The 16,407-nt window shown below is 42.7% G+C and overlaps 1 protein-coding gene across 1 annotated transcript in view; it reads left to right on the top strand.

Moving 5' to 3' along the window:
- Positions 1-4,228: 4,228 nt before the first annotated feature.
- Positions 4,229-16,407, top strand: part of LRRC31 (leucine rich repeat containing 31) — a 30,864-nt gene continuing 18,685 nt past the window's right edge. The window contains exons 1-3 of the mRNA XM_016942283.4: positions 4,229-4,529; positions 12,375-12,518; positions 13,438-13,605. Coding sequence (XP_016797772.1) covers positions 4,355-4,529; positions 12,375-12,518; positions 13,438-13,605 — 487 coding nt within the window. The 5' untranslated portion in view covers positions 4,229-4,354. The remainder of the gene's footprint in view (positions 4,530-12,374; positions 12,519-13,437; positions 13,606-16,407) is intronic.

Raw genomic sequence — 16,407 nt, 5'->3', positions numbered from 1 at the left:
AGTTGTGTTAACATCTATCCAGTTCTCCTTATCCTTACAGATTTATGATTTTTTTTTTAAATCTGTTGATTAAATAGGGTTTCAAGAGAAGTGGAGGTAAACACATATTTACCTCTGTCATCGTTTTAGTAGAACTTCCATATCATTCTTTTAATAAATTCCTTTTCTGCTTAAATTAACTAAAAATAGTAGAGTTAACTAAAGTACTACAAATATATCTACAATAATGCCTCTTTAAGACAAGAGTTCTGAATAAGGCTGAACTAAGCTCATCAGACATAGAACTCAAGATACTACGTGCCACCACAATGCCTTAGAACTGAGTGACTGAAGCTTTTTTTTTTTTCCGATTACCTAGGATTTTTATTTTATGCTTATTAAAAATCTATTTAGTAGTTAGGCATGGATTTTCTAAAATCATGTCACATTTGTGGATACATAAGAAGGAAAATAAAAGTAGAAATTGATTACTGTATTCTTAAAACTTTACATTTGGAGTTCAGTCCTCTGAATCACTTTCTTTTTTTTTTTTGAGATGGAGTCTCACTCTGTAGCCCAAGCTGGAGTGCAGTGGTGCGATCTTGGCTCACTGCAACCTCTGCCTCCCGGGCTCAAGCGATTCTCGTGCCTCAGTCTCACGAGTAGCTGGGACTACAGGTGCACACTGCCACACCTGGCTAAGTTTTTGTATTTTAGTAGAGATGGGGTTTCATCATGTTGCCCAGGGTGGTCTTGAACTCCTGAGCTCAGAAAATCTGCCTGCCTCGGCCTCCCCAAAGTGCTGGAATTACAGGCGTGAGACACTGCACCCAGCCTGAATCACTTTTTAAAAATACACTTAAAAATGTTTTAATTGTGGTAAAAACTACAGAACACAAAATTAACCATCTTAACCATTTTTAAGTATACAGTTCAGTAGTGTTAAATATATTCACATTGTGGTACAACAGATTCACAAAGTTGTACAAAGACAAACTTTTTCATCTTGCAAAACTGGAACTTTATACCCATCAGACGACTCCCTACTTCCCCTCCCCCTAGCCCCTGGCAAACACAATTTTTACTGTTTCCATGAATTTGACTACTTTAGATACTGCATAGAAGAGGTGTCATACAGTGTTTATCTTATTGTGACTGGCTTATTTCACTTGGCCTAATGTCCTCAAGATTCATTCATGTAACAGGCAACAGAATTTCCTTTCTTTTTTTAATGAAGTAAGTCTGTGGAGAAAGAACAATGCATCTCCCTTTGACAAACAACATTGAAAATATGATTCATTCTGAAACATTACATCAAAAAATGAAAGACTGGCTAGGTGCGGTGGCTCATGCCTGTAATCTCAGCACTGTGGGAGGCCGAGGCGGGCGGACCACCTGAGGTCAGGAGTTTGAGACCAGCCTAGTCAACATGGTGAAACCCCGTCTCTACTAAACATACAAAAATTAGCCACATGTGGTGGCGGATGCCTGTAATCCCAGCTATTTGGGAGGTTGAGGCAGGAGAATCGCTTGAACCCAGGAGGCAGAGGTTGCAGTGAGCCAAGATTGCGGCACTGAACTTCAGCCTGGGCAACAGTGAGACTCCATCTCAAAAAAAAAAAAAAAAGAATAAAAAAAGAAAGACCTTTAAAGACATTTCTCAAAAATTTTAAATTATATTAAACCCAAACCTAAGGATTGAAAAGAAAGGAAAGGTATTCCTTACTTTTGCAAAAGTAATAAATAAAAAGAACTTACATGCAAGAGAAATGACGTGTCAAATATGTATTATTACTCTTGAGGCTTCATGGCAAACAACCTTAACTATTAAGAATATAGTAAATATGGAAAGTATCTGCTCAATTAATATTGATGAGTTGAATTGAAATATCAGCCATTTCTTTTTCCTAAGGGCTCTTAAGTGAATGCTTTTGACCCTGGTAGAAGGGACAAGCCCCCAGTTTTTAGCTGCTGTATTGTGGTGGTTGTGCTGTGATCTGCAAATTTTCCCAAATTCCTTTTGCAGGGATTTCCTTTATAAAGTCCAGTTCAGGGATAAGGAGGAAGTGGAAGGTTTACTGAAGCTAAGATTTTAAAGATTGACTTGGTTTGGGAAGCCTGAGGGCTTATTAAAGTTTTTATATAAAGAGGAATTTCCCAGACATATTTTGAAGAAAAAATTATTATTTTTTTAAAATATGAGCATGGTAACCTAGCACTTAACTACTATATATGAAGAAATGTGCAAATGCTTCCCCCTTTTCATTCAAAAGTCTTCCTTCCTCTGGCATGGTCCTTTCTTGTTGCCTTATTAGCCTCCTGGTTGCTTTCTACTCTCCTGTTCCTTTCCTCTCCTTCACATCCTCTTCTGTTCCTTGGTTCTTGTGTTTCTTGGCTTCCTGGCTCCCCTGCTCCTTAGTGTACTGATCTTCACAGAGAACTGGCTGGGCCTCAGAAGCTGGGTGGGGTTTCACCTGGGTAAATTACCACATCCTGGAGCACCCTCCAGCACTGTTTTCTTAGGACTTGAGGAGTTGGAGTCAGTGCATTTGCGGGGAGGATAAAAAAGTGAAACCATTTACTGAGCTAGCTCCCCAGAGAATAGCCCTGTCTAAATCTCCAAATGGTGAAATTGGCTGAAAATGACCATGGAGGTGTCCTGGGTTGGGGGCCAGAAGAGTAGCAAATTGAGAAAGGCCTGGGGTGATGGTGCAATCAGGGTGAGGCAGCCAGGGCTGCAGGTCATGTTTAGATTTATGAGTTAGCACCCCTTTCCTTCTTCTTTTCCACCTAACCCCCTGAGACTCTAGTCAGCTGTGCTGCTGTGCATGGGGTAATTATTTAGTTCCACTGCTGTCTGTTGCTGGGTAAACCAGGGCTGGGCCCTGCTCTAATATGAAAGGAAGATTTTAAAAGAAAAATGCAATGTCCAATTGTGACTTCCAAAGCAGTGCTCCAAGTGCACGGAACATTCCAGCCCTCACGAGTGGAGGCGGGCTCTGCAAGGTCCATTTTTAGGATTCCCTGTGTAAAATGTTTCTTGGACCATTCTGGAACATAATGTTATAGAAAGAGCTATTTTATTAGAGAGGAAACTATGAAAACTGTAATTTCAAGAATACTTCTGCTGGGTATGATGGTTCACACCTTTAAGCCCAGCACTTTGGGAGGTCGAGGTGGGCGGATCACTTGAGGCCAGAAATTCAAGACCAGCCTGGCCAACATGGTGAAAATCCATCTCTATGTCAAAACAAAACAAAACAAAACAAAACAAAACAAAACAAAACAAAACACTTCTGTGTATCCCTTTAGTTTAAGTCCTTAGCCCTCCCATAAAATATAAGCAAATTTCAGGAGAGATAATAGATTGACCTTTATGAATCCTTTTTAGCTTCAAATCATACCAGACCTCACCCCTAACCTCCACACCCCCTGACCCACATCCCCACCTCCAATGCTAGGCTCTTCCAGCCGTTCCTGCCTGGGAGCTCTTGAGCTTACCCTTTCTTCTGCCTGGGATACTCTTCCCTCTCTTAAAAAGCTAACTCGCAGTCCTTCAAAACCCAGGCAATGTCACTCACTGTTCCAAGTCTGTTCTCCAAGGCATGCTTAGTTTACTGTGGGTTCCCTGACCACCTCCCATCTCTTGGCTCTTGTCCCACTCAATCAATGGCATACAGGTCCATCTTCCTACCAGGTTAAGATCCCATCAAAGACAAGAACTGTCTCTTGTTCGTCATTGAATCTTTTGCATTTAGAACATTAACTGGCCCACAGTAGATTCTTTAAAACTATTTATGGAATGAATGAATTCTTTACTGCCAACATGTTTCAGTGGGGTGGTGGTGCAGGGTTGGGGGTAGAGAAAATATGAATATGCAAAGAGAAAAAGGAGCTTGTGTGCAAAGGAAGGAGGTGGGGGTCACCAGAAGGCGGAGGTCGCTGAAGGCAAACTCCTCTGGGGACAGCTTTGCAAATGGCCAGTCCCTTTTAAAGGCATATTAAGTCTTCAGGTAACTAATTGACAGCTGTAATTTAAGATGTGTTGACACACTTGATGTGCTTGCCAAAGTCATGCTTAATGACTTATATCTCACACAATGAAATAGGGCAAAGTTAAAAACTCAAATTGCTTTGAGTTTGTATTGGCTTCTGGATCCTGGGTTACATCATCTTATTTTCATGTTAAACATTAACAGCAATAAAAAAACAGAAAAAGAAAGGTGGTGGGGCAGGGGGTGGGGGGCACTCACGTAGGGGAGGATATTTTGATTGAACACAGGCTTGACAGAATCTTATTTTCTTCTTAGAAATCCTAGAAAACAGAAAGCAACAGGAAGATGTCTTATTGGGAACTACCCCCATCAACTTCACCATGAGTCAAACAAGGAAGAAAACTTCCTCAGAAGGAGAAACTAAGCCCCAGACTTCAATTGTCAACAAATTTCTCAGGGGCTCCAATGCTGAAAGCAGAAAAGAAGACAATGACCTTAAAACAACTGATTCCCAACCCAGCGACTGGATACAGAAGACAGCCACCTCAGAGACTGGTAAGCTGCTGGCTGCTGGTGTTTTTGCTGTTGTATTTGTTTTGTTTTTACTTCCACATTTAAAATATTTTAATTTTTAATTTTTGTGGGTACATAGTAGGTGTATATATTTATGGGGTATATGAGATGTTTCAATACAGGCATGCAATGCCTAATAATCATATTGTGGAGAATGGGGTATCCATACCCTCAAGCATTTATCCTTTGTGTTACAAACAATCCCATTATACTTTTAGTTTTATTTATTTATTTATTTTGAGACAGAGTTTCACTCTTGTCACCCAGGCTGGAGTGCAATGGCGTGATCTCAGCTCATAGTAACCTCTGCCTCCCGGGTTCAAGCGATTCTCCTGCCTCAGCCTCCCGAGTAGCTGGGATTACAGATGCGCACCACCATGCCCAGCTAATTTTTGTGTTTTTAGTAGAGACGGGGTTTCACTGCATTGGCCAGGGTGGTCTCGAATTCCTGACCTCAGGTGATTTTCCTGCCTTGGCCTCCCAAACTGCTGGGATTACAGGTGTAAGCCATCACACCAGGTCTCTTTTAGTTATTTTTAAATGTGCAATAATTTATTGCACATTTAAAAATAACTAAAAGAGCATATTGCACATTTAAAAATAACTAAAAGAGCACAACGGGTTGTTTGTAAACAAAGGATAAATATAGTCACCCTGTTGTGCTATCAAACAGTAGATCTTATATATTCTAACTATTTTTTCTGTACCCATTAACCATCCACACTTCCTCCACCAACAACACACACACCCTTCCCAGCCTCTATGTTTCTTTATTTTTTAGAGTTTTCTTCTAAAGTGATCTTATGGGTTAAACTAAAGACTTTAAGACTTTTGAGACTAAAGACTCAACTATGAGTCTCTGTGCTAATCATTTATTATGTTACTTACATGCTTTAAATGATTCATAATTTTACTTTTAAATTGTTAAAAGCAATATAACACTACAGAAAAGTTTAGGGAAAATACTGAATTTCCTTTCATTACAACACAAATGATCATTTCTTTAAGATTCTTTTCAGTCTTTTCTTTTCATATGCATGCATTTATGTTCTGTCAGTCAGTAGTCAATAAATATTTATTGAGTGCTTGCTATGTGGTAACCCCTGCTCTAAGTGTTAGAAATACAGCCATGAAAAGGACCAAATGCAGATATAACTTCAGGTGGTGATAAGTGATATGAAGAAAAATAATGCAGGCTAAGGAGACAAAGAATGATGGGATGGGGTGCTATTTAGATGGGGGTGGAGGAAAGAAGTCTTCGATTTGGAGGCATTTGAGCAGCAATCTGAATAAAATCAGCTTTGCTGAATGAATGAATAAAGCGAGCCACTTAGGTATTTGCGGAAATAGCTTTCCAGGCAAAGGGACTGTACATGCAAAGGCTTTAGATACGACTGAGCCTAGAGTGCTTGAGATAGAGTCAGGAAGTCAGGGATGCTAAAGCAGGATGGGAGACATGGAGAGGAAGGGGTAGTGGAAGACAAGTCAGAGAGGTCGCTGGGGCCAGATTGGCATCTTTTCCACAGTTGTAATAGCTTACAGATTCCTCCTGAGTTTATGTGGAGCTGTGATCCTACTTCCAGAACATATTATTATATTGCTCAATTCCCACATTGCTACATGATGCTCATATGCATAATTTTCATGGTTGCATAATATTCCATCACATTCATATGTCTTAATTACTCAATGAGTTCCTTGTTTGTCCTTCGGTGAGTATCTTTGGCTTTCTTTCTTTCCCATTCCCTGTTTCACCATATTTCAGCTATTTTTGAAGTATAAATTTCCAGAACAGGGATTGCAAATTCAAGGGTTATGAAAATAAATATTGTCAAATCTCTCTCTAAAGTTATGTGTTATGTGCAATGTCATCAATATATTATCTATTAGATTAAAAGCATTTTAAAAACACTTTAAGCATATGCAAAAATAGAATAAAGAATCCCCATGGTCACCTACCTTTAGTAATTATCAGTTGGGCATGGTGATTCATGCCTGTAATCCCAGCACTTTGGCAAGCTGAGGCAGGAGGATCGCTTAAGGCCAGTAGTTTAAGACCAGCCTGGGCAATATAGCAAGACTCTGTCTTGGTCGGGTGCGGTGGCTCATGCCTGTAATCCCAACACTTTGGGAGACCGAGGCAGGCATATCATGAGGTCAGGAGATCGAGACCATCCTGGCTAATATGGTAAAACCCAGTCTCTATTAAAAATATAAAAAAGTAGCCGGGTGTGGTAGCAGGTGCCTGCAATCCCAGCTACTGGGGAGGCTGAGGCAGGAGAATCGCTTGAACCCAGGAGGTGGAGGTTTCAGTGAGCCAAGATTGCACCACTGCGCCACTGCACTCCAGTCTGGGTGACAGAGCAAGACTCCGTCTCAAAAAAAAAAAAAAAAAAAAAAAAGACTCCATCTCTAGAAAATAGTTTAAAAATTAGCTGGGCATGGTGGTGCATGCCTGTGGTCCTAGCTACTCTGGAGGCTGAGGTGGGAGGATCACTTGAATTTTAGAGGTTGAAGCTGTGGTGAGCCATGATTGCACCACTGGACTCCAGGCTGAGTGACAGAGTGAGACCCTCAAAAAAAAAAAAAAAAAAAAAAAACCCATGGCCAATTTTCTTTCTTTCTTTCTTTCTGAGACAGAAAAAAAAAAAAAAATCAACCCATGGCCGATTTTGTTTCTTTCTTTCTTTTTGAGACAGAGTTTCACACCGTCGCCCAGGCTGGAGTGCAGCAGCGTGATCTCGGCTCACTGCAACCTCTGCCTCCCAGGTTCAAGTGATTCTCTTGTCTCAGCCTCCCAAGTAGCTGGAACTACAGGTGTGCGCCACCATGCCCGGCTAATTTTTTTGTATTTTTAGTAGAGAAGGAACTTCACCTTGTGGGCCAGGCTGATCTCGAACTCCTGACCTTAGGTGATCTGCCTGCCTTGGCCTCCCAAAGTACTGGGATTACAGGCCTGGCCAGGAGCCACTGTGCCTAGCCAATTTTATATCATTTATACCTACCCTCCCTTCCATCAGATTGTTTGCCATCAAATGCCAAAAATAATACAGTTTTAGCAGCAAGTAGATTAAATGTATTTTAAGTATGTTTTTATAAATAGGAAATTAAAGTCTGTCTTTAAAAGAAAACCATCTCTATCAGAAAATTGTTCATTTTTGTTCTAGAGTGTGATTTAGAGCATCAGGAAAGAAGTTAATGAATGAATGTAATCGTGATTAAATTAACAGTGCAAAACCAGGCCGGGGTCATCCCTGCTGTGCAACACTGACCACCCAAGCTGCTTGGTTCTTCATTTCTATTTCTCCCAAAATTCTATGGCTCCTGGAGTCATGTTAATTCTGTCCTTAAATAGCTCTCCCACCTGGTGCTTCCTCTCCATTGCTGCTGCCTAGCTCTCATTGTCTCTTGCCTGGACCACAGCAATAGCTTCCTAACTGGTTTCTCTGCTTCCAGTCTTGCTCTCTTGCCAATCTGTCCTCTACACTGCCATAGTGCTCTTTCTAAACCACAGATATGGTGGTGTCTCTCGCCTGCTTAAAATCCTTCACTGAGTTTCTCTCACCTATATTCCCAAGCATGGCCCTCAAGGTATTAGTGATCAGTTGGATATTGGATATCTCTTTGTGACCTTTGCCTTCTCCCACCTCCCACCACAGCGCCGCCCTCATCCTCTACGTGTGGCCCTCTGATTAACTTATAATTCCCTGGACTGGCCACATTCTTCTCCCATCCCCAGCGAGTGGTTCTTTGTGGCTAGAAAGATGTTCCCTCGTGTCACCATCCTCCCCTGCAACCCCCCGACTTATCCCTCCCTCATGTCCACCCACCTGGATGACTCCCACTCTTCCTTTAAGGTGCAATCCAGGCACCAGTTTCTCTTGGAAACTTCCCAAGACCCTCCTCCCCGACCTGGAATCACCAGACTTGAGGTACTTATTGTCACTGAAATGTGGAACCACACACCCCTGCGTGCCTCCACTTCTCATCTACACGGTAACGGTGGCTTTCTTGCTGTCTCTTTCATTAAACAGGCAGCTCTTTGAAAACAGGAACTTGTTATCTTGGTTCCTGGTACAGTACCACCCATGTTACCAATGTGTAATAATGTTTTATGAGTGTCGAGAGTTTTGGTTGACAAACCTTGACAGATTTCAGTCGGAAAGGAACTTAGTGAGAGCACTAAGAACCGAGAGCTTTGTTCAGAGCTAACACAGCTAGGAAAAGGCCTCAATCTCCACAGCGCGGCTCCTGTGTGGTTACTAATGCGCCCCCCATGGGTGCCTCCCACCCCACTCCAGCCTAGCTGTAGCAGCCCTGACTCACTTGTTCTACACACTGAGCTGTGACATAAGGTATCCTGTGAAGAGAAGGCTTCATATAATTTTTCTTTTTTTTTTTTGAGATAGAGCCTTACTCTGTCGCCCAGGCTAGACTACAGTGGCGCAATCTCGGCTCACTGCAACTCCACCTCCTGGGTTCAAGAGATTCTTGTGCCTCAGCCTCCCTACTAGCTGGGACTACAGGCACCCGCCACTACACTGGGCTAATTTGGTTTCATAGGTTTTTTTTTTTTTTGAGATGGAGTCTTGCTCTGTTGCCCAGGCTGGAGTGCAGTGGGACAATCTTGGCTCACTGCAACCTCTGCCTTCCGGGTTCAAGCAATTCTCCTGCCTCAGCCTCCCAAGTAGCTGGGATTACAGGCGCATGCCAGTATGCCTGGCAAATTTTTGTATTTTTAATAGAGACGGTGTTTTGCCATGTTGGCCAGCCTGGTTTTTGAACTCCTGACCTCAGGTGATCCACCTGCCTCGGCCTTCCTAAGTGCTGGGATCACAGGCATGAGCCACCGCACCTGGCCGGTTTCACAGATTTTTTAAAAATTGAAATACATGATCTGTGAGGAGATGTCCAGGGGTCTTATAAGTTAGTACTCACACTTATATTTAAGTGTTTTGATAAAGATTTATCATGATGATTTATTTTGGTAATTGAGGAACTGTAAAACCAATATTCATTCATTCAATTGTTTGCTCATTTAACAAATATTTACCAAATATCTCTCAGGTAAAAGGCCCTGCAGATTACCATGTGCATAGGAGGTTCCAGTAAGTTTAAATCACGATGCTCTTGAGAAATGAACCAGGCATTTCATAGATGAGTAAACCAAGGCTCAGAGAGGTTGAGTGACTTGTTCCTCGGACAGACCTGTGATTTGGACCAGGTCTTTTGACTGTACTGCTTACTTGTCAGTCACATCAAACATGACAGGGCACCCAGTGGGATGTGGACTGAGAAGAGATTTCTGCATCTGTCAGTTTGTAGGTTATTGTTGGTGACCTTTGAGAAACAATGTATTTGGATAGAGGAGTGTAGCAACCAGAAGGTAGAGGGTTAGCTTGTAAATGTGGGGAAGGAGTTGGGCCAGCAAGTGGAAACCACTCTTTCCAAACATTTGACAGTAAAGGAAATGCTTGACAGAGCAGTGTCTTGAGGAGAAAACAGAAGAGTGGGTTTGGTGGGGCTGGAACTTGAGGATGATTGTAGGTCGAGATAAAAAGCTTAAAAACAAAAGAGAGACAGCAATAAGATGCAATGCAGAGAAATTTTTTAAAATACAAAAATAAAACACACACACACACTAGGCTTTGGAACAAACTATTCTGGGTTCAAATTCAGGCTCCGCTTCTTCCTAATTAATCGTGTCTCTAAGTTTCCAAATCTATGAAATGGTTTGTGACTCGTTTAGACAAAATGTCCTGTACTTGCTGGCACCTAAGAGGCAGTCCCTCCCTGTCTCCCATCCACAATTCTGCTCTGCCCCACCCAAAATTAGGGTTGCCAGAGAAAATACATGCAACAGTTGAGGCATACAATAAAACAATTCCTTGTCGATTTAAAATTTAAATTTAACTGGGCATCCTGTTGTTGTTTTTCCTAAATCTGGCAACTCTACCCAAAATTAAATGCCTTGTGTCCAATGTGCCATAAAAATGGAAGGCGAGAGTGAAAGGTTAAATGGTGGGTGCTGCTGCCTCCTACTGGTGAAATGTGGTAACACCAAGCATCCCAACAAGGACGCGTATCCTACGTGTGGTTTTCTTAGACCAAACAGGAAGCCACAAGACTGCTGTGGATTACAGGTGTAGTTTTTATTATCCTGCTAATCATTTGGTCTAAATTTATTACTACTGCAAACCTACTATCTTTTAATTTTCACAGGTACCAATGTATTTCTTCTTAGCTATGTTGTCTTACACCTTTTTGTCAGGGTTAATAAAATATTACTGCTCATTCCAGAACTTATTATTTCCTATTGGATTTCAATATACATAATCTATATGTTTAAAATTGTATATTTCACTTACAAAAATCACTTTAAAATCACTGTCAGTACATATATATTCATTTTTCCTTAGAAAAGTATGATGTGTTTTATGTATGTCTTAAATGCTGGCACCTGGCCGGCCATGGTGACTCACGCCTGTAATCCCAGCACTTTGGGAGGCCGGGTAGGTGGATCACCTGAGGTCAGGAGTTCGAGACCAGCCTGGCCAACATGGCGAACCCCTCATCTCTACTAAAAATACAAAAATTAGCCGGGCGTGGTGGCAGGCGCTTGTAGTCCCAGCTACTCGGGAGGCTGAGGCAGGAGAATTGCTTGAACCTGGGAGGTGGAGGTTGCAGTGAGCTGAGACTGTGCCACTGCACTCTAACCTAGGTGACAGAGTGAGACTCCATCCCCACCAACAAAAAAAAAAAGAAAGAAAAAAGAAATGCTGGCACCTGCAAGTAGGCAAAGAACGAGTACATAACAGGTGCTCAATAAAATGATAGCTTTTATTATTATAGTGCTATCTTTTTTTTTCTTTTTTTTGTTTTAGATGCAGTCTCTCTCTGTTGCCAGGCTGGTGTGAAGTGGCACAATCTCAGCTTACTGCAATCTCTGCCTCCTGGGTTCAAGAGATTCCCCTGCCTCAGCCTCCTGAGTAGCTGGGACTACAGGTGTGCACCACCACGCCCCGCTAATTTTTTGTATTTTAGTAGAGACAGCATTTCACCATGTTGGCCAGGATGGTGTTGATCTCCTGACCTCGTGATCCGCCCACCTCATCCTCCCAAAGTACTAGGATTACAGGTGTGAGGCACCGTGCCCAGCCACTATCATGTTATTAGAGTGTTATTACAGAGGAAGCTGGTGAGGGTGCCACAGTAGTCCCTAATAACAAGGAGGACAAATGAGGCTTTCCAAATTCACTTTCTGGCAGGAGTTGAGAAAAAGCAAAAGCTCTCCCAGGCCTAGTTTCTCTGGATTCGTGTTTGCCGATTGAATGGTCTAGGAACTGACCGGCAAGAATTCCACTCACTCCGTGTGGCCATTTGAAGCTCCCTGATGGTGATTTCAATGCTTTCCCTTCTTCACCTGTTTGGTTTGAGGAGGCAAGTATCTCTGCTTCCTCCCTAGCAGTTGCATCCACCAAAGATATGTGTGCCCTTCAAGTAAGCAAGCATCTCAAAAGCCGGGCTGACAGGTTTACTTCTCACCCAGGAATGCAGCTCTGTCTTCATGCTGAGAAGCCCAGGTCAGGTCATGATAGAAAAGCCACCAAGTTCCTGAGGCTCCTGAAGCAGTGTCTGGGCACCTGGTGGCAGGAACAGTGGTTAGTTAAGCTTTGTCCCTAGTAAATGGCTCTGCCTCTGAGTTGAGGTTTTTATCAAGGAGCAATTCAGAGTTATGCAGTCTTTTCACTTGTCTGATTGTGGTCATTATGCATCTTTAATACATCCATAATTAACAGCAAATTCTTTTTTATGCTTATCACACAGCTAAGCCTCTCAGTTCAGAAATGGAATGGAGATCCAGTATGGAGAAAAATGAGCATTTCCTGCAGAAGCTGGGCAAAAAGGCTGTCAACAAGTGTCTAGATTTGAATAACTGTGGATTAACAACAGCGGACATGAAAGAAATGGGTCTGTATGCAGTAGACTTTGCATAGAGGAAGATAGGGCCTTTCCATTGAGATAAGCAGATAAAACATACTCAGCTACCCACCTGGTAACCCCAAGTCTGCTGAGTGGTCCCAGACAATTGCAGAAACAGCATCGCTTTTTTTTTTTTTTTTTGAGACGGAGTCTCGCTCTGTCACCCAGGCTGGAGTGCAGTGACGCATCTCAGCTCACTGCAAGCTCCGCCTCCCGGGTTCCCGCCATTCTCCTGCCTCAGCCTCCCGAGCAGGCATTTTTTTTTTTTTTTAAAGAAAAAGGCCAGGCGCAGTGGCTCACACCTGTAATCCCAGCTCTTTGGGAGGGCGAGGCGGGTGAATCACGGGGTTAGGAGTTCAAGACCAGCCTGGCCAAGATGGTGAAACCCCGTCTCTACTAAAAATACAAAAATTAGCCAGGCGTGGTGGCGGGTGCCTGTAATCCCAGCCACTCGGGAGGCTGAGGCAGAGAATTAGTTGAACCTGGGAGGCGGAGGTTGCAGTGAGCCAAGATCGTGCCACTGCACTCCAGCCTGGCGACAGATCGAGACTCCATCTGAAAAAAAGGAAAAGAAAAACAAGTTAATTGATGCTTCCTCAAGTTTTGAAGACTTCAGCTGAGTTTAGGAAAAGAGGCTGTATGAAATCTTACAGACACACTCCTGCATTTTCAGACTGCAGTTATTTGGCAGAAATAGAAAACATCCCAAGAAATAGAAAATGTAAACATCACAATTTCTCCAGTTGTACAGCTGAGGGCTCCCTGCTTTGCCAAAAGTCAGCGTGCCCACCACTGTCTATTCTCTTACAGTGTAAAACTATATCCTGTGTATGTAAGCATTGCATTTTATTTACTACAAATCACAAGTCACATACACATATCTGTATTTTCTTCTGTTCACTTCTAGTTGCCTTGCTGCCTTTTCTCCCAGACTTGGAAGAACTGGATATCTCCTGGAATGGTTTTGTAGGTGGAACCCTCCTTTCCATCACTCAGCAAATGCATCTGGTCAGCAAGTTAAAAATCTTGAGGCTGGGTAGCTGCAGACTCACCACTGACGATGTTCAAGCACTGGGTATGATGAATGCATTTCTTAAAAGATGGATTCGGCCGGGCGCCGTGGCTCACACCTGTAATCCTAACACTTTGGGAGGCTGAGGCTGGCGGATTGCCTGAGCTCAGGAGTTCGAGAACAGCCTGGGCAACATGGTGAAACCCTGTCTCTACTAAAATACAAAAAGTTAGCCGGGTGTGGTGGTGGGCGCCTGTAATCCCAGCTACTCAGGAAGCTGAGGCAGGAGGATCGCTTGAACCTGGGAGGCGGAAGTTGCAGTGAGCCGAGATCGTGCCACTGCACACCAGCCTAGGTGACAGAGTGAGACTCCATCTCCAAACAAAAAAAAAGAAAAGAAAAGAAAAAGAAAAGAAAAGAAAAAAAAAGAACAAGGCTGACCAGGTCCCTGCTTTCATGGAGTTTATTTATTTATTTATTTTTATTTTTATTTTTTTGAGATGGAGGCTCACCCTGTTGCCCAGGCTGGAGTGCAGTGGTGCAGTCTCGGCTCACTGCAACCTCTGCCTCCCAGGTTCAAGCAATTCTCCTGCCTCAGCCTTCCAAGTAGCTGGGATTACAGGTGTGAACCATCACACCTGGCTAATTTTTGTATTTTTAGTAGAGATGGGGGTTTCACCATGTTGGCCAGGCTGGTCTCGAACGTCTGACCTCAGGGAATCCACTCACCTTGGCCTCCCAAAGTGTTAAGATTATAGGCGTGAGCCACCGTGTCCAGCCTCATGTAGTTTAAATGGAGGTTACTGTAAAACATGCTTACACTGGGTCTGTTACTTCATGTGTAAAATAGAGGAGTTAGAGTAGACAAGAATTAAGTTCTTTTACAATTCCAAAAGAATACTTCTCTCTTCTATTTTCCCACCCACATTTTGAAACATTAAACAAAACAAGATTTTTAAGTTAATAGTTTAACTAGAACTAGAACCTCCATTAAGTTAGTTTCATAGGATTAAATTTGTACACAGTCATTCTACTTATCCAACTGCTGTACTAAAATGCTTGCTGGTTTATTAGATGTCTTTGATACTTTTTATTCTTCTTTTGATGTAAAGTTTCTTATTTTCATGACTTATTTTAATCCTTTACAGCTATTTAAAGATTTCTGTAAAAACAACACATTTTATGCCAAATATCTCCGCTTGTCAGTCTCTCCCTGGAAATGGGGGCAGCTGACGTCCCCCGGCCCATGCCTCCTGTAGCTGAGGAGAAACATTACACATCTCAGGTTGGCCAGATCCTACTTCAAATCCTAGTGCCCACCCGCTCCCCCGGCCTTTTTTTTTTTGAGACGGTGTTTCATTCTTGTCACCCAGGCTGGAGTGCAGTGGTGCAATCTTGGCTCACTGAAACCTCTGCCTCCCGGGTTCAAGTGATTCTCCTGCCTCAGCCTCCCCAGTAGCTGGGATTACAGGAGCGCACCACCATGCCCGGCTAATTTTTTGTATTTTTTTGTGTTTTAGGCGTGCACCACCATGCCTGGCTAATTTTTGTAATTATTTTGTTTTTTTTTTTTATTTTTAGTAGATCCTACTTCAAATCCTAGTGCCCATCCCCCACCCCCCCCTTTTTTTTTGAGATGGCATTTCATTCTTGTCACCCAGGCTGGAGTGCAGTGGTGCAATCTTGGCTCACTGAAACCTCCGCCTCCTGGGTTCAACTGATTATCCTGCCTCAGCCTCCCAAGTAGCTGGGATTACAGGCATGTACCACCATGCCTGGCTAATTTTTTTGTATTTTTAGTAGAGACAGGGTTTCACCATGCTGGCCAGGCTGGTTTTGAACTCCGGACTTCAAGTGATCTGCCCGCCTTGGCCTCCCAAAGTGCTAGGATTACAGGTGTGAGCCACCATGCCCAGCCTCTAGTGCCACTTTTAACTAGCTTTGTGAACATGAACAAATAATTTAAATTTCTGAGCCTCGGTTTTCTTATATCTGAAATAGGGATAACCTCCCTCTCAAAAAATTGTTGCAAGGATTAAACAATTTCTGTAAAGTGCCTACTGCATGCCTGGTGCATAATAGGTGCTCAATAACTGATAGTCCTTCTTTCTCCATTCTGTCATCTAAAACCACCTTTCTGTGGGTTTACATGATGAGTTTAGCCCCACATTAAGCAGCTGGTTATCATGTAGCAGACTCACAATTTTAACATACCATTACTCAGGTGTGAAAAGACAACTTTCTTATTTTCTGTGATTAACCTGATCTTTTTCCTGATCCTCCATCCTTAGAAAACAAGAAAATGAAATTTCTGCCCTGGGACCTGTTCCAAACTTACCTGGTTGAGGAGGGAGTCTGCACTGTTGTTGTTCTGATGTTTGCACCCTTTTCCCTCTCCCAGAGTTATTTCTTCTCTGGAAGGACTTCTGCATCCTCTCCCATCAGGAGGGGCTTACCTATCACCCATACTCTATCTTCTTCACTCAACCTTAATGCAGATGGGGTATAGGGAAAATAAATGGTTTCTTGATAAGAGAACATAAATCAGAAGGCATTTCAAAATTGTTACACCCATTATAATAGTTTAGTACTGAGTGGCAAATGCATGGCACTCCAGTACCATGACCACTGCAGACATAACTAATCAATCATGAGCTCTTTCTCCCTGATCCTGGGGAACACCTCAGGGCTATCGAAAGTCACCCCCAATTGACTGGTAATAGCACAAAAAATGATGCCTGTTCATTGCTGGCTTAAGATGCTATAACTCCTGGGGAATATGCATTTTAGCATGGGGTTCCTGGACTTCTAAAACCTTAATCCATGGAATGAATAAACCATGGTAGAAGTTCAAACCCAGGGACA

The sequence above is a fragment of the Pan troglodytes genome, chromosome 2 (assembly GCF_028858775.2).
Source record: "Pan troglodytes isolate AG18354 chromosome 2, NHGRI_mPanTro3-v2.0_pri, whole genome shotgun sequence".
Classification (NCBI taxonomy): Eukaryota; Metazoa; Chordata; class Mammalia; order Primates; family Hominidae; genus Pan; species Pan troglodytes.
The sequence above is the reverse complement of the archived record's forward strand: the minus strand, read 5'-3'. Positions and strand labels throughout refer to the sequence as shown.